Source organism: Lontra canadensis, unplaced genomic scaffold (assembly GCF_010015895.1).
Source record: "Lontra canadensis isolate GAN:19392208 unplaced genomic scaffold, GSC_riverotter_1.0 scaffold37, whole genome shotgun sequence".
Lineage (NCBI taxonomy): Eukaryota > Metazoa > Chordata > Mammalia > Carnivora > Mustelidae > Lontra > Lontra canadensis.
This window is the reverse complement of record NW_022631031.1, coordinates 15,477,042-15,500,309: the sequence shown is the minus strand read 5'-3', so window position 1 is coordinate 15,500,309 and position 23,268 is coordinate 15,477,042. Positions and strand designations below refer to the sequence as shown.

At 43.9% G+C, this 23,268-nt stretch overlaps 1 protein-coding gene across 6 annotated transcripts in view; it reads right to left on the bottom strand.

The window, feature by feature from the left end:
* Positions 1-1,392: 1,392 nt before the first annotated feature.
* Positions 1,393-23,268, bottom strand: part of STAU2 (staufen double-stranded RNA binding protein 2) — a 318,840-nt gene continuing 296,964 nt past the window's right edge. For all 6 annotated transcript variants that reach the window (XM_032869185.1, XM_032869184.1, XM_032869189.1 and 3 more), the window contains 2 exons: positions 3,649-3,737; positions 1,393-2,515 (listed from right to left, as the gene is read on the bottom strand). In XM_032869185.1, coding sequence (XP_032725076.1) covers positions 2,422-2,515; positions 3,649-3,737 — 183 coding nt within the window. In that variant the 3' untranslated portion in view covers positions 1,393-2,421. The remainder of the gene's footprint in view (positions 2,516-3,648; positions 3,738-23,268) is intronic.

The following is a 23,268-nucleotide window of genomic DNA, read 5'->3' as shown; positions in this document are numbered from 1 at the left end:
AAAGCTGAAAGCAGACACTGTAATTGATAAAGGAGATAAGTCAATCTGTGTCCTTTAAAGAATAATGAGTTCCATTTTTCATCAAAAAGATCTCGTTGTGCCGAAGAAACATTCTTTCAATAAATCTACTTAATGGTTTCCCCTCTAATGATATATAACATTGTGCTTTGGAATGAGCTTGGAGCATCCTAGTAGGTTCCTGGAAGGGTCTGCAGGCCACCCAATATTTGCATTGCTAATCCAACCCGAAGAAAACCCGAAAGGTTCCCAGACAGTGCTGCGTTGTGGGGGAGGGGGCACGATATCTAAAAGCTTGCCCAGGCTCTTCAAACAGGTAGATGGGATGAAATTTTTAGATCATTACCCCACCCCCATTAACGTTGAGGTCCTCTGCAAATTTGCACCCCACCCACACCCCACCATGCCCACCACCACCCTGGTGTGTTAGGGATACCTCAGCTCTGAGGGTGACTGTTTAAGGTTTCCGGTATTTGGGTGGTGAGAACCCATGAGCTTTGTTCCCTGGGCTCACCACTCTCCAACAACCCTGACAGCCTTGGGCCCTTGGTGTTGTTCTTGACCATGGGCTGCAGGAGGTAGTCCCTGTTTACTGTGTTTGGTAAACTGAAGATCCACTTTGAAGACCCGGCCTGAAGGAGTGCTGTGTCCAGGCCCGTCCCCCTGCCCTCCCCGATCAACCCAGCTGAGGGCCTAAGCCTCAGGTGAAAGGAAGAGCCGAAGAGACGGCCCGTCCCTCCTAAGGGAAGGATCCAGGGCCTTCTGCACCCTGGTGCTAGGCAGTAGGACGTGTTGCTCAGCTTGGCTTATTGTGACCCCCCCAACTTTACAAACGCGCTGTTATTTCCACAAGGACCCAGCTTTATGTAACAAGACCCATTTCCTCCAAGGGCACCCAGCCCTCCCAATACTGGTGGACTTCCCCACATGGGAATCATTAAAAACAACCCTCGAGTTATTTCCTTATGTTGCTGTTTGTTTATTCTCCAGTCGCGTGTGAGTCAGCCCGATCATGATTTGTGGTGGTTTTGCTTATGAAATCTTACATAATTATATTTCTCTTGTCATGTTGGGACCAGCCGTGAGGCCATCGAGTGTTTTCTCATTGCACAACGTGGGCGAATCAATACGGAGAAAGGCTGAACAATGAGGTGACGTGGGCCGGTTGGGAAGCCGGCTCCGAGTCACCCGGGAGGCGGCCCCACGGTGGCGCGAGGCGCCCGGACGCCGGCTGAGGCCACCAGGGCGCCGCCCCCCTCCCCCCTCCCCCCATCATGGGCTGACAAGGCTGGGTGGCGGCCTTCGGGACGGGGCTCGCTGAGGTGAGAGTTAAGAGAGGAGAGCCAGGGAACGAAAGAACAACAATGACAACACTTCACACAGAAACCGACCAAATGTTTACTGCATTCGCTACACGCCGGATTCCAACATGCTGGTCCAGAGCGTGGCTGGCTACAAGCTGGCAAGACGGTGACGGCTCCTCCGACAGGCTGTCCCTTCCCCGCCATGTACATGATTTAGTTTGATCCCACTCACTGTCCCAAGTCCAGAGGCGGTTAAGAACGCGCTCGATGCAAAACAGTGAGTGGCTACGACACACGGATGAGGGTGGGTGCGATTTCCACAGCAGAACGTGGAACCCAGAGAAATGGTTTGTGGAGGCCAGACGCCTCCTCAGTGGCTATAGGACTGATGGAGCTCCAGACCCACAACTGGTTGTTTTTGTTGAATTCCTCAAGTATACTGAAACTAGTTGTTCCTAACATTATTTCATATTTTAAATAAAATATCGGACCCGATTCCAACCTCGTTTGCTTGCATACATCTCTGAGGTGTGCGCCTTAAAAGTTATTCCTATGGATACAGGATGAAGATTACAAATATCGGCAGAAAAAGAGGAACCGTGTGACTCTATATGAAGACAACGACCATCACATTCCACAGCACGTCATGGGTTAATCTCTGAATCATCAAGCATTATTTAAAAACAAGAGAGATAGAGAGAGAGAGAGAATAGAACTGAACACAAGCGCCACGACAAAAAGCAATCCTAACAACAGAACCAAACCCAATTTCCCTATTAATCCTTTAAAATTTTTACCTCTGTTTCTAACACTTCTCATTAATTGTTATTTTAAGCTCCAGTAGCAGGATCAGATTTCTGCTGCCTCTGGGCAAATGAGTTATGATCTGATCTCAGGTTCCAAGGGAGATGCTCAAAGTTTTATTTTCCCCCCGGTTGAGTAAACAGTACTATGCGTATTATCGCTTGTGTTAGAATAGTGTTGTCTTCACATAAGACTCAAATAATGGTATTAGTCATTCATTTCCTTGAACACAGACACCCTCATGCGTGCTGACAGGTTTATAAGGATGTGGTGGCAGCCGCGGTCCTGGGAGCTGCTAGATGACCGACTTTGATTTCTTGCAGTCCTGAGCGATGGAGCCCGGGTGTGTCTGGTTATTGTCCGCTTTCTCTCCCAGATGCTGGGCTTGTCTGGAAGATTAATACATTAACAAGAGCTGAAGGCCCAGGGTTGCACGTCTTCAGACATGTTTATTAGCAGATGGCACACAGGATTCAAAGGTCACCACAAAAGTGACATTTTAAAGTGAAACAACAATATTTATGTTCAGATAGTCTACTGATGAGATCATGTGGAAATGTTTTTGATTAAATTAGCTTATAAATGGTTGCCAATCTATAGACAACTTAAAATGCCAGGTCTGTTTACCAAATGTGTTCTTCTCACGCTCTCCCCGTTTACATATTAACGACCAACGACCAAGCGCTGTTGGTTGTTAACTAGGAGGATCAATATATCTTGTTTTTACTTCCTGGGTTATCTATTTTTTTTTTTTTTCCATTCTCAAAAATGTTATTTCCTCTTCTGTGTGTTTGGAAATCTCACTTGCAATTATTAATGGTTTGGAAAGAGTTCGGATTCTACTACAGTAATGCAATTGGTTTCTGATTCTCTAGTGTAATTGGGCCTCTGAGAAAGACCTAAACTTCAGGCTCTCAGGTAAGGCCCGATGTTCAGTATCATAAAAAGGCTATGAGCTGGATTCAGAAATAATCGCTCTAGCTGCCTTCTTGCCCTGCAGCCCTTGGGAGCCACGCTTGGGTGGCAATGTCTGCTTGTGTCTCTACAACACTACGAGAAACAAAATGCGGTCAAGGGGAGGAAACCCCTCGTCTGGGCTGCTTTTTCTTTCCTCTCTCTTATGCCCACGGCTTAGCAGGAGTGTGTGTGAAAATCTTAATCTTGGAAAGTGGTTTAGATAGAAGAAAGCTCAGAGGTATGAAGCCAAACTGATGTTTTAAGAGTTGTGCAAGTCTCTGTAGTCAGCAAAACTCACATAAATTTTTCCAACAAAGGCATTAAAATGCAGAAATAATACTCAGTTAGTAGATTAAAACTTTCACGGACATCTTATGGGAAAGGAAAATGACCCTATATGCTACAGTTTCTCATTTATTTACATTTAATTGTGTTATGAATAACTTTGTAAGATACAGATATCATTGTCCTGAGGGGTTCTTTTAACCTTAGTGTCATCGATATCTCATTTTTCTGTACAGTTACAAAATTAGAAATGTAAGAATACAGCAGAAGAGTTACTCACTTTTCAAGAGAACCTTTTTCAATATTCATTGCCCCTTCCATTGGATCCAGTCCTTGTTCAGAAAACTGTTTCAAGGCACTTAAAGCTGCCTAGAAATGAAAACAAACACACAAACAAGGAGATCCATTCACTGACTTCAACGTTAATAAACAGGTAAGTGTAAAAGAGAGCCGGGATGTATACTTAAGACTATCGTTTTCATTGGTCTAAAAAAATACTTTTTTGCATCATTTAGCAAAGTTACATCTGAAAGGCTATATTATCATGGAGCAATGTATATACCAGGAAGGTTTTACGTCTGTAGAGGGAGGAGGTGGGGAGAGGAACCCCCAAAGTCTCATGCCCTGTCCCTCATCCGTGATTTTGTTAAGTCACAGAGTTTTTATCTGCAAATGTAAAAACACCTAGTTTAAGCCTCTTGCAGTCTGACAACGACTTTGCATAATTTCTCCTCACATTACCGAAACTACCCTTCCGAGGTGAGCCCATCAGAATTCCCCAGCCGAGGTACTCTTCCCAAAGTTAGCATGAAGGTCTTGTTCCATTTTATATTTCACCAAGTCACGGGAGGTGAGAAGAGAAGTGGACCCAAGACACTCATGCACACCGAGGGGGTGGCAGGATGGTATTCTGCGAGGAGGGAGAAAATGTGTGCTCCTCGGGGCCCCGGGGAGGCAGGCCTGGCCACAGCAGAGCCTCCCGAGGTGTTGATTCGCCCGTCATGCGTGGGACGCTGAAGGGTGTTGACAGGCTGGCGGAGCCTCGCTGGATAGCTGGGAGGCACCAAAAATGCGATGCTGATAAGATCTACATAACTTGTTGACACTCTTGTGCACGTTCCAAACTGTTATTTCTTCGAATAAGAATTTGGTTCTTCTTCCCCTCCCCCACACGGCACCACTTTAAAGCTCCATTAGAAGGGCTTTGTTGAGTCTGAGATAGGTGTGAGCGGCTGGGGCTGTTTGAATCCTCCACATCCTGCTGGGTCACACTTTGGTCATCTGTGTCTTCTCAACTGCCTTTGAGAAAGGGCTAACTAACCCTTGCCGTTTCCCAAACGTTTGTCTGCCAAGGGCCCCTTTGGGGTAGCTAAGTGTGTGATCCCTTGTAAACGTCATTATTCGTATTATAGTTTCTGATTTTAATTTTTAAGGTAATAAGGTAATTCCTTTAGAGGAGTTTCAGGTTTACAGGAGAATCAAGCAGGGATGTCAGTGCTGGACCCCACTCGTCCGGGCCCCTGCTCAAGCCGTACAGCAGGCTGACAGACGCCTAAGTGGCAGGCAAGCGCTCTTTCCAGTTGGGTAGATGTGTGGCTCTCTCACTGGGATACCATTACTGGTTGAATTGTACCCCTCCCCCCAAAAATCTATATATTGAAGTTCTGACCCCCAATACCTTCAAATTGTGGCCTTATTTGAAAATAGGGTCATTGCAGTTTTCAGGGAGATGAAGTCCTACTGGAACAGGGTAGGCCCAAATCCAATATGACCAATGTCCGTATAAGAAGGGGAACTCTGGGTGTGGACACACACACACAGGGAGAATAGCACATGGAGGCAAGAGATTGCAATGATACAACCACAGCCAAAGGACATCAAAGATCACCAGCAAACTGCCAGACACTATGGAGAGGCCTGGAACAGAGTCTCCCTCACCGCCCTGAGAGGGAACCAACACCATCAACACTTTGGGTTCAGACCTCCAACCTCCAGAACTGTGGGAAGATACTTTGCTCTTGATTAAACTGCTCAGTTTGTGGAATTTCATTATGAGCACTCTCACAAACGAATATAGGTCCATCATAATTCCTCCTTAAGCAAAGTAGAACCTCTTTCTCCTGTGATGTTTCCTTTTATTATCTTTGTATTATAAAAATAGTTTTCATTACAGGACAATCATAATAGGTATAAGCCAAAAAGAAATGTGGAAATAGTCACCATCCCACCCACTCATTTACCACTTGCTACAATGTTTCCATGTGCTTTCCTATCTCTTCTCCATATGCACATGCTTTCACCTAGATCATATCTTGACACTGTTTTATAACCTGCTCTTTCCATTGAACACTAGCAGTTTTGCGAGTTAATAGAGACAATGTCAATGGCATCATTTTGCCTGACTGCAAAATGTTGACTTGATATGTCCTCTACTACGTAGCCAGTTCCTACCGTTCGTTGGACATTTCGGACACTCCCAATATTGAAGCTGTTATTAAAGCCGCATCCAGCTTTCTTTTTTCTTTTTTTTTTTAAGATTTTATTTATTTATTTGACATATAGAGATCGCAGGTAGGCAGAGAGGCAGGCAGAGAGAGAAGAGGAAGCAGGCTCCCCGCTGAGCAGAGAGCCCGATGCGGGGCTCGATCCCAGGACCCCGGGATCATGACCTGAGCCAAAGGCAGAGGCTTAACCCACTGAGCCACCCAGGCGCCCCAGCATCCAGCTTTCTGATGGTAAAAATTTTTGTGTAAAATTTCTGATGTAAAAATTTTCTCAGTAATTTCCTTATGATAAATTCCTAGAAATTGAATTTCTAGGCCAAAACGCAGGCACATGTTTAAAGCTCTGACCTGAAAACAAACAAACAAACAAACAAATAATAAATAAATACCTGACAGGCGCTTTCCCTCTGCCCTCAGAGAGGTTGTGACCACAGCAGCAGTGTTCCTCTAGGTGCTTTTGGAATTAACTTCTCAGAACCACTTTGTGGGGCACTCAAGCAAACCAGTTTTGTCATCTTATGGCCCCATCTTCTTTTCACTTGTCCATCCTGACCATGTACTCTAGTCACTGGATTTGGCCTAGAGTAATTTTGGTGGCTTTCAAAAATTAAGCTGACTCTGAAAAGATCCAGATTTGGACAACTCCCCTCCCCCAGAGGAAGTCTGCAGTCAGATTTGGCTTTCGTTGAGATTCATTCAATTGACAGCTGAGGTCCTTCCCAGTCTTGAAATACTGGGGTGCTACATGGACTTCCTAGGTGCCTTGCTGTGAACAGCCCCGTGGGTGTGCACACTCCCAAGGGCTTGTTACATGAGCCTGAGCTCTGGAGGCCCGCCTCACGCATACGTGTATGGGGTGAGGCACTGGGCCTACTCACTGCTAAGCTCTCCAGACCAGTCCATGCCTGACCTTTCCAGATAGCCTGACTTTATGGGGAGGGTATTAATGACCTTACAGGTCTTGGTATATTCAACAATTTTGAAAAATTGGACCACTCTTTTTTCTGATCCTGTAGTACGTGAATTATTGTCAGGAATGCTAGTTTTTATCAATTTCTTCCCAAACGAACTATTGTGGAGGGCTGTTCAGTACCCCCAAACTTAAACTGGCCGTGTGGTATTGCTGCATGAGACACATAAGAGCGCCAGGGCTTCTCGGTCCTGTTTTACTCCCAACGAGGTCAAAATGGCAATCAAAAACAACTTTAAAAACAATTTTCAAAAGTCATTCGTAGCCTAATTGTAGCTCATTTTCCGTAGTTGTTTTTGGGGTACTTGCTGCCTGAATGCCCAGAACCAAACGTCCTGCTCCACTAAGTCCAGGAGCCAGTGACACCTGCTCTGTTCCATCCAACAGGAGATGCACACAGGAGACGCAGGCCAGGTCTCAGGGAGCAGGTTCGGTGTTTTAGCTCTTGCAAAACCTCCTGGATGATTTTATCAACATGTCAAGCAGGTCCCCGTGAACTTTCAAAATGGCTGTCATCATTCAAAGAATGTACTGAAGGCTGGAATGGCGGCGTGCTCTTTCACTCAATGCCACGAACAGATTTTCAGAATTCTTGCGTGGCTTCTTCCCTCCCAAGGTATGCTTAAAGGCTTCCAAATAACATTCCCTTATTTATCTGATGAGATAATTCAACCCACATCTTATTGATAACCCTGAATACAATTGCTTATAAATAGGAGAGGACTTCTTACTAATTGATAAAAAGACAATGAAGGTGATTTATCTTTTCTGTAAACAGCAATAGCTACCATTTGATGAACATCACTCTGCCATAGTCATGAGACGGGGGCCTTTACCTGAGTGACAGCAGGTGTTCCCACAGCCCCGCAGGCGGGTCCTCCCCAGGAGGAATTCAGTAACCTACTCCAGGTCACACGGGTAGCGAATGGCAGAGCAGAGATTTGAACCCAGATTTGCACATTCTTGACCACATCCCCTCAATTCCTTCAAGCCTAGCCAATTTCAGCATGACTTTTCCCAATATCATTATTACCAGCTCACTCTTACTCCTTCCTCCATACTCATTCTATTAATTATTCCCCACAATAGTTACTGGAAGTCAGCTCATATAATTATCCCCATTTTCTAGAGAAGGGGTTTGTTGTCTTGTGGGGAACACAGAGAGCTGCCAGTCTCCAGCCTTCTTGTGGTCCCTAGGCTGACTTCTGAGGGCTCTTTCAGAGCTTCTCTGACTCTTGTAGTTTGGGTTAAAATTAAATTGCTATGGGGATTATTTTGTCACTTAGAATTACCCAACGACTCCCCAACAAGGTAACTTGACTGTCATTTCTTAACATTCTCGAGGGTACTAAGTCTTGCTCACTTTATTTGCCTCCCCTCCCCTCTCTTGTTCTGAGAAGGTTCATTCCTCACCTGTGTGGGGTTGTCCGAAGGAGGGAAAAACAAGCTGCAGGGTTTGCCTGGGCCCCTGGGCTATAGGGTCCTGCAGCAATAGGAGGTGCTGGGATTGCAAAGGTGAACGGACAGAGAAAGGACGGAGGGCTCGGCAGTGACTTATAGAGAGCGATAAGCCAACTATGTTTAGGAAAGCTGAGAGGGGCAGGGGCTGTCGACCAGGTGCCTCCTCCCACAGGTCCTAACAGAACACTGGCCCCACTGCTTCCTCTCCCACTGGTCCATGAGCTCAGCTGGGGAGCTCCCACCCTACCCCCAATTCATCAGCCACCACTTTCCCAGAGAGGATACTTTACAGATGAAAAGATGCCATCTGGGAGATGGGCGTGCTTCACTTTCTACAGCAAATCAGCTCCCAGAATACGATAATGCAGCAATGCCCGAAATAGCCCCCTTCATTTAGCAAGACTCAATTATCAATCATTCCAAAGAACAATGTATAATGGAATGGCTTTGTGAACAAATGCTGAAAGTGAACAGTCCACAAAAACATTTTCCTACGCACAGCCAAATCTGTCCAGAAAATGGTAAAATCAACAAAATCTCCACGTTTAAACTATTCCAACAGAATAAATTGTTACTTGCTAGAGGCCCGTTGTTTAAAAAAAAGTAAGAACAGATTATAAAAATGCTACATAATAGTAAAGGACACTGGAGTGAGGGCGAAATCAAATAACTCTCATTTGGAGAGACATCTAAAGCCTGAGTACAGAGCTTCTGAGAGGGTAAATAGAGAAGAAGAGGCCCTTCCTGTCTCGGTTCACCCCCTCAGCCTGGACGGTTTGCTGTGTGATCCCTGTGAACTAATGCTGGGGAACCGTGGGAAGGAGGCAAATCTGGGTGCTTAATGAGGAACATCCTGAAATGATGCTTAAATCCAAGTTGTGTAACTTCCCACACACCGTGGATTTGAGAATTTCAAAGATGCACTAACGTAAGTACCCAGAATCCTCCATGCGACTCCAGCCACAGACAAATAGACAACTCAATGATTTCATTTCCAAGGTCAGAAAATGTTTCCTACCAAATCAAAACAAACTCGTTCAGCATCCATGCGTATGTTACTGCAGTCTACCAAGCGGGATCTCGAACTTTAGCTTTATGACCATTTATGTGTTCTGGGATTCCAAAAAAGAAGAAGAAGAAGGATGAGGAGGAGGAGGAGGAGAAGGGGGGGGCAGGAGGAGGAGGACTGGTGGTGGAGGGGGAGGGGAGGGGGAGAAGAAGAGGAGGAGGAAGAAAGAAAAGGAAAGAAAAAAGGAAAAAAGGTATATTCGAAGCTATTCATGTAGCTTGGTTTGAAAGGAGAAAAATTTTTAAAATCATTTTAAAGAAGTGGATGACATTTCCTTTTCTTATTCCTGTCTTTTAAGCTCAACACTTGTACCCATTTGTGTGTGTGTGTGTGTTTCCCTTAAAAGAAAGCATCTACATAGATACGTAGAAATATTTTGGTCCCCAACAGATTTTACAACTGTTTTGTGAGGAAAGCCCCACAGGTTCTTGAACAGATGTCGCTACCATTTCATGGATCACTTGTTTTGTGCGTAGTTATAGCAATGCCAGAAACAAGATGCCAGGAAGATACTTTCCATGCCTGTTTGTTTGGTTTGCACGCTTGCACGCGCGCCTGTGTGTGTGTGTGTGTGTCTGTTATGTCCGCACAATGGAGGTGAGACTTCCCAGCCATTTCTGCAATTTCTAACTTTCCTCTCATTAATCAGCAATGAGCAAATTGTGTTGAAACCAGTGCCTGTTCTTCCTGCTTTCTTCTTCAAGTTACATTTTAATGTAACAGCATTAAAACATTTTTTGAGAGACAACAATGGTCCTCGTTAGCAAAAATGAGAATTTTAGCTCATCCTTTTATGACACACTCTTCTTCTTGTGGTGTTTAAACGTAGTGTCTAGTGGATTCTTTTATTTCCTTTTTTTTCCTCCTCATTTCACATTTTTCTCACCAATTTTACGTTCTGAATCCCAGAAACAGGTTGTTTCCATTAAAGTCGAGGCAGTCACACATGCCTGAACGTGGCCTTCATTTTTAAGTCAGTGTTCAAGGTTTGTTTTGTTTTGCCTTTTCCCCCCGAAGTGCTTGCTCATGTGGAGCTCTTCCTGGGAGCAGCTCTAACGGCTAGATTCCTCTCAAAATGCACACAGTGGTCATATGCGCAGCTCACTAAATAGGTCTTCTTAAATGAGAAAATGATGGGGCTTCAAACGGCAAATGTCTTTATGTGCAGCTGAGGACTCCCCCAACTTCTCATCCCAACCGTCTTCGAGACTGGCTCTCTACTGAATCCTTTCAGTGGCTGAAAACCAGCAGGTTCTTCCGTAAGCTTAAGGGTTATTGCCCCTAGAATGTGAATTTTAACATCCCAAAGTTATCATTTTCTGGCTTTGAAAGGTCTGTAACAAAACACAAGTCTCTCTTTCTTTAAAATAAAAGATACCAAAGAGAGAAAATTGTAATTCTAAATTGGATCCTCAGTCTACCACATTGCAGATGAATCAATGATAGGACTTCAAAAATAAAATGAAAAAGGATTACCCTGAGCTTTAGTTAAACCATTTGCTGCCCTGATTCTAACGGTTTCATAGAGCCTGCACTTTTCATTTAATTGGTTCGTGTCATTTCCATAAAATTGGTACTTTATGAATGGCTTACTGTTGGAACAAAGGGATGTCAGCCTGCTTAGATGATGGCTATTTACTGTAAAAAAAACAAAAAACAACAACAAAAAAAGGCAGGTGGTGGTCTGAAGACACACAAGTTTTAGGCAATCTACCAAAGCAGAGAACAGGAATTTTGACTCTAGAATTAGGGAAACTGGTACAAACTTGGGCACTCAGACTACAGACTTAGGCATTTTCTATATTGGGTGGTCAGGCTCTTACATTGGGTGATCCATGTCAGCCTTGACAATGATACAGAGTCAAGCTTAAGGCAGGATTGACAGAGCTGAGGAATGTTTGTGTGTGTTTAGGACAAACATCAGCCGTGGTATCCATGATGCCATGTCTACTCTAACCACGCTGGTTTTGTTCTACCAACATCATTCCTTTCAAAATTCCTGCGTTATCCAACAAAAAGTCCCCTCTGCAATGGTATGTTACCACAACATGCTGCTGGGTGCAAAGGCAGGTGTCCATGAGTGGCAGCAGTGTCACTCGTGCTTGGCAGTATGATTCCTCCCCCCCCCCACCAAGAAATGTCCGTGTCCTCACCCCCAGAATGTGCGTATGTTACCTCACATGGGAAAAAGTGGTTCTGCACATGAGATTGAAGTATAAATATTGAGATGGGAAGATTATTCTGGATTACCCAGATGAGTCCAATCTAATCACATGAGTTCTTAAAATCAGAGAACCCTCCCTGGCTTTGGTGAGAGAGGATGATACGTCTAGGAAGAAATGGTCAGAGTGATGTTGTTAGTTTTGAAGACAGAGGAAGGGGAACACAAGCCAAGGAAAGTAGGGGGTCTTTAGAAGCTGGAAAAGGCAAAAAAGCAAAAAGACCAATTCTCCCCTCAAACCAAAACCAAAACCAAACCAAAAAACTGCTGATGCCTTGATTTTAGGCTAGGGAGAGCCCTGTCTGACTTCTAATCTATACAACTCTAAGATAATGCATTTGTGTGGTTAACCCACTAAGTCTAGTCATTGGTCAAAGCAGCAAGAGAAACTCATCTACTCTTCCTCTCATCTTGACAAGGAAGGGTGGGGAGCATGGTGCTTGCAGTCTCTCAGGCCTAGACTAAAATGCTAGCCCTACTGTAGGCCAGCTGTGTGTCTATGCAAGTTACTGTACCTCTCTGAGCTTCTTGGGCTTAATTCTTGGACTATAAATGAGAGCTTTTATTGCACACCTTTCTGTTTTTGTGGCTTTTAAAAATTTTTTAAAGATTTTTCTTTATTTGTCAGAGAGAGAGAGAGAGAGAGAGAAAGAGAGCACAAGAAGGGGGAGCAGCAGGTACAGAGAGAAGCAGGCTCCCCACGGAGCAGAGAGCCCAACGTGGGACTTGATCCCAGGACCCCGGGATCATGACCTGCGCTGAAGGCTGATGCTTAACCAACTGAGCTACCCAGGTATAGCATACCTTTCTCTGTTGAGACCAATATCTATCTCCATGTTCACTTATGCCCCCATTTCTTATATATTTCTATTACTTTTTCTAGTGGATTGCTTACCCATCTCTCTTCCTAAGAGAACTCTAACGTTATACCCACTCCTTAATCAAAAGCCATTAAGAATTCCAGCCACCAAAAAACATTCTCTATCCTTGGCCTGACATCCATCAGCTGGCCCCATTCTACTCTACAATTGCATTTATTGTAATTTCATTACAGCATGTTTCCCAGAGTGTGACGCCCAGATCAACAAATCAGTCACCAGCCTCAGGAACACCTGGCAGTGTTATCAAGAGCTCCCCAGCCAGCTGGTCTGGAGACACACCAACATTGCAGAAGCCCCACCCACATGGATCTCCTGCCCTGGTCTGATTGGTCTACCTCTTGTCTGCTGAAAACATCTGCGTTTTCTTACCTCCACACCTTTGCTCCTGAAGTCGTTCATCTTCCCAGGGTGGACTTCCCTGATTTCCAGCCTGTCTCCCACCTAGGAACTTCTGACGGCCCTTGCCATCTGCCTCCCTGAACTGAACTGTGGGCTATCTTCAATGTGTTTGTGTCCTGTCTCAAATAGTTGGTCAGCCCTTGGCCAGCCAAGCCATTTTCCTGTTGGAGATCAGCACAGTATGTTCATAGAACATCTTCAAGGAATATTCCTTGGTTGATTGTTTGTTGGTTTCCGTTTGAAGCTCCCTAAGACAGACAAATACTCACAGACACATTTCTGCTTTCTGTTTTCTCTCTGTTCTCTGAGTCGGCATCCTGCTCCTGCTTGCTTTTTCTCACTTCAGGACATTCTCTAAAGCTTCTCTCCTATAAGCCACTCTCTCCTCCTTTTACACACACCATCCCACCCCCACCCATGGCCTCTCCACCTGTAGCCATATGCTGTAGGACAAACAGTCCCAGGAAAGCAGAGCTGGGTTGTCTCTATCATCCGTGTGAGAGAAGATTCTCCTGTCCCACAGTCTACCTGCAAGGATTATAGATGATAGCTAGTGACTTTTTGAAATGTTAATCACTTGGGTTTTGGCTTCTGTCCTCCTTGGGGTCTGTAACTAATGCTTCCCCTTCCCTGGGCCAGTGTGAGGTCTACGAAGAAAGTGCCTGGGAAACCTTCCCCGGAAAGACCCATAATGGGGGCTTTGCCTGAGACCTTCAAGGTGGCACATCCTGAAATAAAGGACCAGAGGGGAGTCTCTTCCACCCAAGGAGAGCCTGGTTCTGGAGAGCAATGGTGCCTGAATTCTGCCCTGCCCCAAAGGTTCCTTTGGTACTTGATGGTTCTTTGATATTCTCCTCCAAAAAGAAGGAGAAGCATTGCCCCTGAACATGGGCACACACTGCTCTGTCTACACGGAAATTCCAACTAGGTTTGAGTATGTAATTGAAAAAGACATACAGTTATTCCATAATTTTTAAAAATTCTTTATTTTTTGTTATTTTCTTGTTTTTTGTTATTTCATAATTTTTACTGCATTTCATGTGCTCTTGCATTGCATGGCTATAGGGGGCATTTGGGAACAATAGGGAGTGATGGTCAAACGATATAACCTATAAAGTTCTGTTTAATTTTGAATTATAGTTGTACCGAAATAGAGTCCAAGGTGGTAATAGCACGTGGGTTGTAGGCCTTGCTGGTTCCCTTAATGGGTGAGGCAGGCAGAAGCCCGATTTCTTTTCTTGGGGCATTTGGTGGCAATCCTGGCATTTGATGGCCTCCTTAGCCTCACTCTTCCAAACATTCACAAAAGTACAAAGGATAATATACTGAACCCCCACACACCTACCACTCAGATTAAGAATGATCAGTATTTTGCCAATCTGGTTTCATGTATCTTCATGTTTTCCCAGAGGACTCCAAATTAGGTATCAGAAAAGACACATGCCATGATCACACCTAACAAAATTAAGAACAAATCCTTTCTATCATCTAAATACCCAAGTTATGTAAAACTTTTCCTGATAGTCTCAAAGATGTCTTTTAAAGTTGGTTTTTGAATCTACATCCCAACAGTTCACACATTGTATTTGATTCATCTTTTAAGATCTGGGAGTCTTGTGGAATGCAGAATAATGGCAAAGCTGCCCAGGACCTACTCCCCACCGGGACCCGGGGAGGGGGCAATGAGCCTACATTGCCAGGAGTGACCCATCTAACCAAAGTCCTCTTTAACCTCAGGGTTCCTCGGCCAGTGCCGGCCAGAGAGGGACATGTGACCGTGCAAGAAGGCTCAGATGGATGTGACCTTATAGGCTTGGAAGGGCGAGTTAGCTAAGGCCGTGGAGCAAGGAATGAAAGGAGCTGACAGAAGCTAGACAAGTCCAAGAGATGGATTCTCTTCCAGAGCCTCCAGAAAAGAACACAATGCTGCCAACGCCTTGATTTTAACCACAGGAGACGGTGTCTGACTTCTGACTACAGACTGAGAAGAGACCCTGGTGTTTGAAGCCACCATTCCTTGCGCAGGGGACTGAAAGTCGCATGGAGCTGTGAAGGGCTGATGCCCTGCTTTCTCCTGAGACCAGCTGGTGTTGGGCCCAAGAAGGCGAGGCCAGGGCCTGACTGAGACAACCGGGGGAGGGGAGGTTGGGCTGCAGGAAGAAAGGGGGCCAACTACATTGGGTGCTTTCTTGGGGCACTGGTTCTCTGCTGGCCACATCAGGCAGGACAGAAGGAGCCCCTCACCCCACTCCAAGCAAGCTGTGCTCTAAGGCAAGTCACTCATCACTGAAAACCTGCAAAGACCTCCCACACCCTTAGGGACCTAGGTACCCTCTCCTCTTCACCCCGAATGCTCTGTGCTCACCTCCTTTCTGTTCCTTGACCTGGACAAGCTCTTTCTCACCTCGGGGATTCAGGCTGACCAGCCTCTGTGGCCACCTCTTCTCATGACTGAGAAGCCTTCAGATCCTGGCTCCACAGTGGAACTGAACACCCCAGCTAGATCGCTGCCTCCTCCAACCCCCCGTGTGGGGTGGTGGGGGAGCAGTAGAGAGGGAGGGGATATCAAGCCAGCAACAGGGGCTGAGGACTTGTCTAGGTGGGACGGTGAGTGGTGACTCCTGGCTGGACTCAGCAGGGAGGACTGACCTCAACATGGGGACCATTTAGGTGAGGCCAAGATCTGAAGCTAGACTAATCCAGGGTCACTGTCAAAGCTGGGACCCAGATAGGCTGGGACCCCATACTCACTGGGCTCATCAGAACCTATACATGAATGTATGTTAACTAGCAACCTCATATTTTTTTCTAACATTAATAGATTAGGTTTGGGGGTACTTCTAGCCCTCTTGCTCTTCCTCTTAGGTCACTGGGAACCTCTTCTTAGTTTCCTCAACTGCTGGCTTTTGCCTTGCCCGGACTTTTAAGTCCACCCCTGGGCCTCTTATCTTCTCTACCATTATTCTCTCCCTAGATGATTTCACTGAGGCCTATGACTCAAATCCCTTATAAACATTGATGGCCCCCAATTCCTATCTTCAGCCTGGCCTTCTGCCATAGAGTTCTCAAATACAACTGCCCGGTGGATTTCTCCCCTTAGGTGTGTAAAAGGCATTTAAAATCTGCCAAGACCCAAATTCAAGATAACCATCTTCCAAACCACTCCTCTCCCAGGACATGTAACCCTCATTCAACCAATGGCTCTTACAAAAAACATTAGGAATCAACCTCACTCACCTCCCACATCTGACCCATTATCAAGTTCTATTGGTTCCTCTTTGAATGCATCCAGAATCCAAATATGTCTTGCTACCTGCTCTCCTGCCATTCCAGCCTAGGTCACTGTCATCCCTCAGCAAGACTCACGCCATTGCATCCTAACCATATTTCCCTGTATCTGTGCTCACGTAAGGCCATTTCTTCAAATATACCCTGAGTGATAGGTGGGAAACGTAGATGAGAACAGGTCAAGATCCTGTTCAAAACCCTCCAGGAGTTTCTGGTTGCTCTCAGGACAAAACACCAATTTCTGATTTGATCCAAACCCTTAGGTGACCCTAACCCAGCTACATTTTCCTTACCATGCTGCCCATACCCACAGAGCTCCAGCCATGCCAGCATATCTCCTCTTTGTAGAACACCCCGAGTTCATTCCTGTCTCAAGGATTTTCATATGTTTTCCCCAGACCTGGGATTGTCTTCCCAGTTATTCACATGGACTCTCTCCCTCACTCCATCTGGTTCTCTACTCAATTGTCACTCATCGTGACCACAGGACCTAGATGAGCTGCACCTCCCTATCCTAGCCGGGTGTTCTCGCAGCTCCTCACGCTGTCTCCTTCTCAGTGCTTACTGCTCCTAAATCAGTATACGTTCAATAAATATTTATTAATGACTTGAAAGAATGAATGAATAAATAATTAAAGACAATGGCCATGTTCAAGAATACCTACATGCCCTATATATATTTTTATTAATTCTCAGAAGTTCCCTATGGAAATTAGGGAGTAGATCATTTCCCCTATTTACTGAAACCTAGAAGTTACCATTCATTAAATGTTTAAAGACTGATTATTCAGGTGGAATGAGTAGGTGCTAAATGTTAGTCTTTTAAATGGAGAAAGTGAAGTATAACAAGAGGTCTCCAAAGTGAGTGTTCTCATGTGTTGTAAACTTATTGTACACCAATCATTGCAATTTTGGAAGGAACTTTATTGGAATTAACTCTAATTTTTTTCTAGAAAGTGTTTCTTCCTTTTTCAAACTAAGAGAAATGTAAAGTCACTATAAAGTTCAAGTAAACTATATCTTCTTTTTCTGACTATCACTGAAAGAAAAGCATATTGCTGCTAATATCACACTTGGTTTGGTAATTTTTAGAAATTCCAGTAAAAGTAATTTTTAAAGTTAATGGTTAAATAATCATCTCAAAGGAAAACTAGTATCTTGATTTCCTAAAAACACCTTCATTTAGACAATATAATCAAAGAAAGAGACTGACTTTGTGTTTAATAATAATGATCACAAATGGTCCTCTTCGTCTACCTCCACCAGCAAATGAGAAGGAATTTAGTATACTTCTGGGGATCTGCTTTAGATCTGCCAAATACTTAAGTAACAAATTCTCCTAAGTTGTTTCAAGAAACTGCTGGTACTCTAACAGCTCCACACATTCTAATATATCCAAACACAAGATTTTTTTTTCTAATTGCTTGGCTGCAGACGAAGATGTAAGATTATAAGTATAAGAATTTATGTGATGATCAGTGATGGAATCCTAATCCATCTTAAGCTGTAAGCATGACAACTGGCAGTTCCCAACGTGTATTAAGAGGCAGAGAATTTTTTTCTCTTGCCTGAGGGTACATTCCCTTTCAAAAGCAAAATATTTTTCTTCATTTGCTTTCTAAAGATATCACATTAAACTCTACTCTTAATGGTTAATCTTTTAAGGAGGAAAAATAGATTGGAGAGAGAATCTGTGATAGATTTATAAATTGGGGGCAAAATGTAACACAAGGCATTCCAATACGCAATTTCAAATCAAAACCTTAACTTGGGCAAGGGACATTATATCAGCCAACAGCATTCTTTAGAAATGCCTGACATTCAGTTGGATAGAATTATATATTGAAATAGATTGTAGGCATATTGTGAATGTTTTTGCTCTAGCATCTGGTAGCATCAAAGCCCAGGAGGAAGAGTGGGTGACCATGCCAGAATTTAAAAGCTGCCTTTTGGATGAATATGTGGAAAGGATATAAATTAAGTTATCAAAAGGCTAGAAGAATTTGCTGAAAGGGGGGGGGGGAAGGGTGCTAAAAGCAATAAGCCATTTGGAATTTGATAGCATGCAACTCTCATGCTTTGTGTAGCTAGTATTGTTAGCCAAGTAAAGATAAAAGGGTATTTCAAAAGAGAAAAATTAATGAATGAGGACAAGCATAAAAAGCAACAACGCAATACCTGATCTATAAAAGTTTAGTAGTACTTATGGTATCTGAGATCCAGTGTGGGATGAGCCCCCAGGGAAATCAGGCACCTCCTCTATGACGTCTTTGGAAGAGAGCAGTGACTTGTGATTTCTGTGTTCTGTGTATTAGTCAAGATAAGCTAACTGTTGAACAAATATCCCCCAGAATCTCAACACTCATGAAAAGACCAATTGGGTGTTCCTGGGCTGTGGATCCTAGGAAGGGTCCCAGGCCCCTTCCATCTTGTGACTCTGCCCTCTTCTAGGCTAGCATTATGGTCCTCTCCTTTCAACCAGTGGATGGGAAAATAAAACGGAAGGCAGTATGTAGGAGGATTTCATGAAAGAAGATGAAAGCACTCATACTCCATTGACCAGAACCTGGTGACATTACGACACCTAACTCCATGACTACACCCATCTCCACACTGAATACTAAATCTGGCGGTGCCTCGGGGAGAAGAGGAAGCAGGTGTGGTGGTATCATGTTACTGCACTCACTTGCTGAGGCATCTACACATCTCCCTTCTCACATTAAGTTGTAAGTCTCCAGAGTAGGGTAGAATTTGGTCTTATCTGTTCTGGTAGCTGTAGCAAGAGCTCTAACATAGAGTTAATTCTCAGTTTGTAGTCAGGGGATATGGGGTGCCACGTGAACAGAGTGAACCTGGAGATGTTAAGACTGATTGTCTATGCTCTAATATTGCCAAGAAATGCCTGGATTTTTCTCCCTTCCTGAAGATGGCCTCTCTGTGTAGATATTTCCAGAGGACACAGGGACCACATGCCAACAGTGGGCATGGGGCACCAACTTTGTTAATTCTCATTATGTCTTTATACAAGAAGCCTTCACAGGAGAAAATTCTCGTACCCTTCACCTCTCAGAAGGCACTTGAGTGGAAGAGAGGTTGGATTCCTGAAAGACAAATGATAGGGTGGAGGGTTTCTAGTGAACCCCAATCTCAAGAATAAAAAGGGAACCAAAATCTTCCCCAAGGATAAACCTGACTTCCTTATCAACTGAGAAGGAAGCCAGAAGTTATAGGTGAATAAGCAGGACTATAGAATATTATGAAAATCTAGAACCTTATTCTTTCTGTCTCCATTTGGTTTCAGGTAAAGCAAGAGCAGCCCCTGTGTGGCTACTAAAGGACTAGTATCTAGAATATATAAAGGATTTTCAAACTCAACAGTAAAAACCAAACAATCCAATTGGAAGATGGGCAAAGGGCTTGAAGAGATGGTTCACCAAGGAGGGTTTACAGATGGCAATTAATCGTGTGAAAAGATGCTCCACATCACTAGCCATTAAGACCACAAGCTTAATAAAACAGCTAAATTAAACAGTAGTGACTATACCAAATGCTGGAGAGGATTCAGAGAAACTGGATATCATACACATTTTTGATGGGAATGTAAATATGCATCAGCTACTCTGGAAAATAGTTTGACAATTTCATAAAAATGAAACATAAACTTACCATACAATGCTCCTATCACACTCTTGGGCATTTATGTCAGAGAAATGAAAATTTATGTCCACACCAAAACCTGTACACAAATGTTCATAACAGTTTCATCTGTAATAGTCAACAATTGGAAACTACCCAAATACCCCACAATAGATGGGCTATTAAATAAACTGGTGCCTCCACACCATGGGATAACTCAATATGACTGTACAATAAACAAGAACGAACTATTGGTCCACACAATTTGGATGGATCTTAAGGGCATCAGGCTGAGTGAAGGTCACTTACTATATGATTGTATTTATGTAACATTCTCAGAATGACAGAAGTATAGAGATGGAGAAGACATTGGTGGTTGCCAAGGGTTAGTGATGGCATGGGAGGAGGAGTGGGAAGAAGGTGAGACTAGACTGTACAGGAATAGCACCAGGGAAATCTCGGTAAAGATGGACAAGTTCTCCATCTGATCACAGTGGTGGTTACGTGAGTGTATACGTGTGGAAACTGGCATTGCCCTATTATACACACATGGTACTGATAGCATCCTCTTGGCTTGGATATTGTGCCATAGATAAATAAAATGGGACCACTGCAGGACAAAGTACACACAACCACTCTGTACTACTCTTGCAACTTCCTGTGAATCTATAACTATTTGAAAATAAAATAAAGTAAAATATAAATTAAAAACAAAATAAAATTAGAACAGTGCTTTTTGAAAAAAAAAAGTAGTATTTTTAATTTTAAAATGAATCATTCTTATCGTAAAACTTTGAAAAATACTTAAATGTTAAGACAAGTTCCTTGTATTGTCTCACCCTTCAATCAACTCCAATCCCACACTCCAGAAATAACTGCTATTAATGTTTTGTCTGTGTTTGCCCAGGTATTTTATTTGTTATATTCTTATATATACATTCATGGACTTTTTGTCTTTTCCTCAAATGGAATCCCTAAGCTGCTTCTTCTGAATATAGTAATAAGACACCTCGGACATCTTTTCATATCACCCAAACTGGCCCTATTTTCTTCTTTTTAATAGCGGCATCATATTCTCCTGCACAGTTGTGCCATAATCTATTTAATTAGTTTCTTACTAATAGGCACTTAGACTGCTTCTAGCTCTTAACATAAGGTTCCTGAGGATATTCTTGTACATTTAATTTGTGCAAATACATCTACAAGATAAATTTAAAATTTTCTATATTGTCAAATTGCTTTCTGAAAAAGTTGTAACAAGTTTCAGGTAACGGCTGCCTGAAAGAGAACAGGAAGGTGGGCTGAGTCACCAGGAAGGGGAGAGAAGCACAGGAGCTGCCCCTGGCAGGGGTGGTGGGCTTCCTCAAAGAATAGCTCTGCCACCCACCTCCACGTGTGGGGAAGCCATATTTACCGGAAGTTAGCATGGTTTTTCTCTTTCCTCCTACTTCTGGGTAGCTGGATGACACTTCAACCCTACGTGGAAATGAAGTGAGAGGGTCTATCTCACCATCCTCTGGGAAACGTGAGCCTAACTGGTCTTCCCTCTCAAGACATGCTATTATAGTCCCATGAGCTTCAACACTGCACTTAGGGCATCTAGTGGTGGGGCTTTCAGCTGATACCTTCCAACTTCTCTGCATCAAAATAAATACTAAAAATTCAATTCCCTCTCTAAAATCCTTGGGCATCTCAGAGGACTTTCCAGTGAATACCAGTTTCAGTTTTTAGAGGGATGTCTTTAAAGAATTCATTTATGGTGTTAAAATCTTCCCTTTAACAAAAAGCAACATTCATGGTCATGTTATGACCATCATAAAAATCAGTAAAAACTTCATTTTTCCAATATTATTTTAGCAAATACCCGGTCTTATCCAGTCCAGTCGCTCTAATCTGAACCTCTTGTGGCTCCTTGTTGTCAATGGAAGAGTTGGGTATGGCAGCGTGACTCCCAGTGACTTCACGATGGTGCGCCTCTCCAAGTTTTAGCTTCTGCTAGTCCCCTTCTTCCTCTTATTTCATTTTTTCTGTAGCTTCAACTTGCTCATAGTTGCCCTACATGCATCATGTTCTTCCTTACCTCTGTGCTCTTCTCCTTCTAATATCTCTGCTTACATCCAAATGGCCTCCTCACCGGTCTTGACCTCACTGGCATTTCTTCCAAACCCAACTGAGACATCTCTCCTCTGGGAAGCTGGCCTATAGCCTTTTACTAGGCCCACATGTCTGTTCCCTGCAGACACCTACCACTTCCTACACCATACTAAAATGATCTACTTGTCCATCTACTGTGGCAGACTAGGAGCTCTTCAAAACTACAGGCCATATCTTCTTACTCAGGTTTTCATACCCTGTACCCAGCAGAGCAGGAGCTTACCACGTGTGTGCAGTGCCGCTGAATTTCTGCCACAACACAGAAGTTTGACTTGAGTTTGAGAACTAAGGACATGGACATGTTCCTTCGCTCTCCCCTTAGTCTGGTTTTGTGTGAACACTGAGCATGGGATAATTTTTTGCTATGGGAAGTAGATGTGAGAAATCTGGATTCCTTGGCCTGTTCCAGCTCTGTCCCTCTTCTATATTTTGGTAAAATAAGTAGTGTTCAAGGTAAGGGATTTGCTTAAAATAATATGGAAGCATCTTTTCTGACTTACTGAAGAACAAGTATGAGCAAGTCCAGCACCTGATTCCTTCTCAGGAGTCCTTGGGTCTAGAGCTCCATTGTCCCAAGTTGCCTACTACCTTGGGGGACAGTCACCTGACCCACCTGTAGGGTTGGAAGGCCCTGCTGATGGGACATTGATGCAGCTGCCTCGAGCTGAACCTGTTGGAGCACCTGAGGCTAGAGTGGGTCTCCCTGTGTTTATAAGAACAGGCTATATAAAACATTTTTGCACCTTTTTATTTAAAAAAAGTTATGTGTTTGGCAGCTTTTGGCCTTATTACCTGCCACAGGTTGGCATAGTTAAATGAGAGAGGGTGAGTATAGTTTCTTCCATCCCTCATTGCCAGAAGGGAGCAATACTGACCAAAGGAACCGCTGGCTCACCACTGGCCCTCCAAGAGCCTGGCGTGATGCCAGATCAGAGGCCCATTCCCAACACAGTTCTAGTCTGACTTAACATTGGACTAGCACCGGTGGGAAGTGATGGGACTCTCCTGGGGAGGACCCTGGGCAAAACTCTGAAACAGTCCTCTCCCTCCTAGCTCCAGCATCAATGAGTTCTAAACTAGAGAGAGTAAAGTTTGGCAACATCATCTTAGTTTACAGGAACTCATGGATCAAGAATCATTTTGGGAAAAATCATTTTGGGGGAAAATTCCACATATATATTTTTTAAACATTTGCTAAAAGAAAGCACAGGTCTTCAAAGGGTGGAGGATCATTGCCCTGGACCTGAGCCCACCGTTTGCAGATGAACGTGCTTCTTAGAGAGGTCCTGGGACTCCTCTAAGGTCACAGAGCTGGTA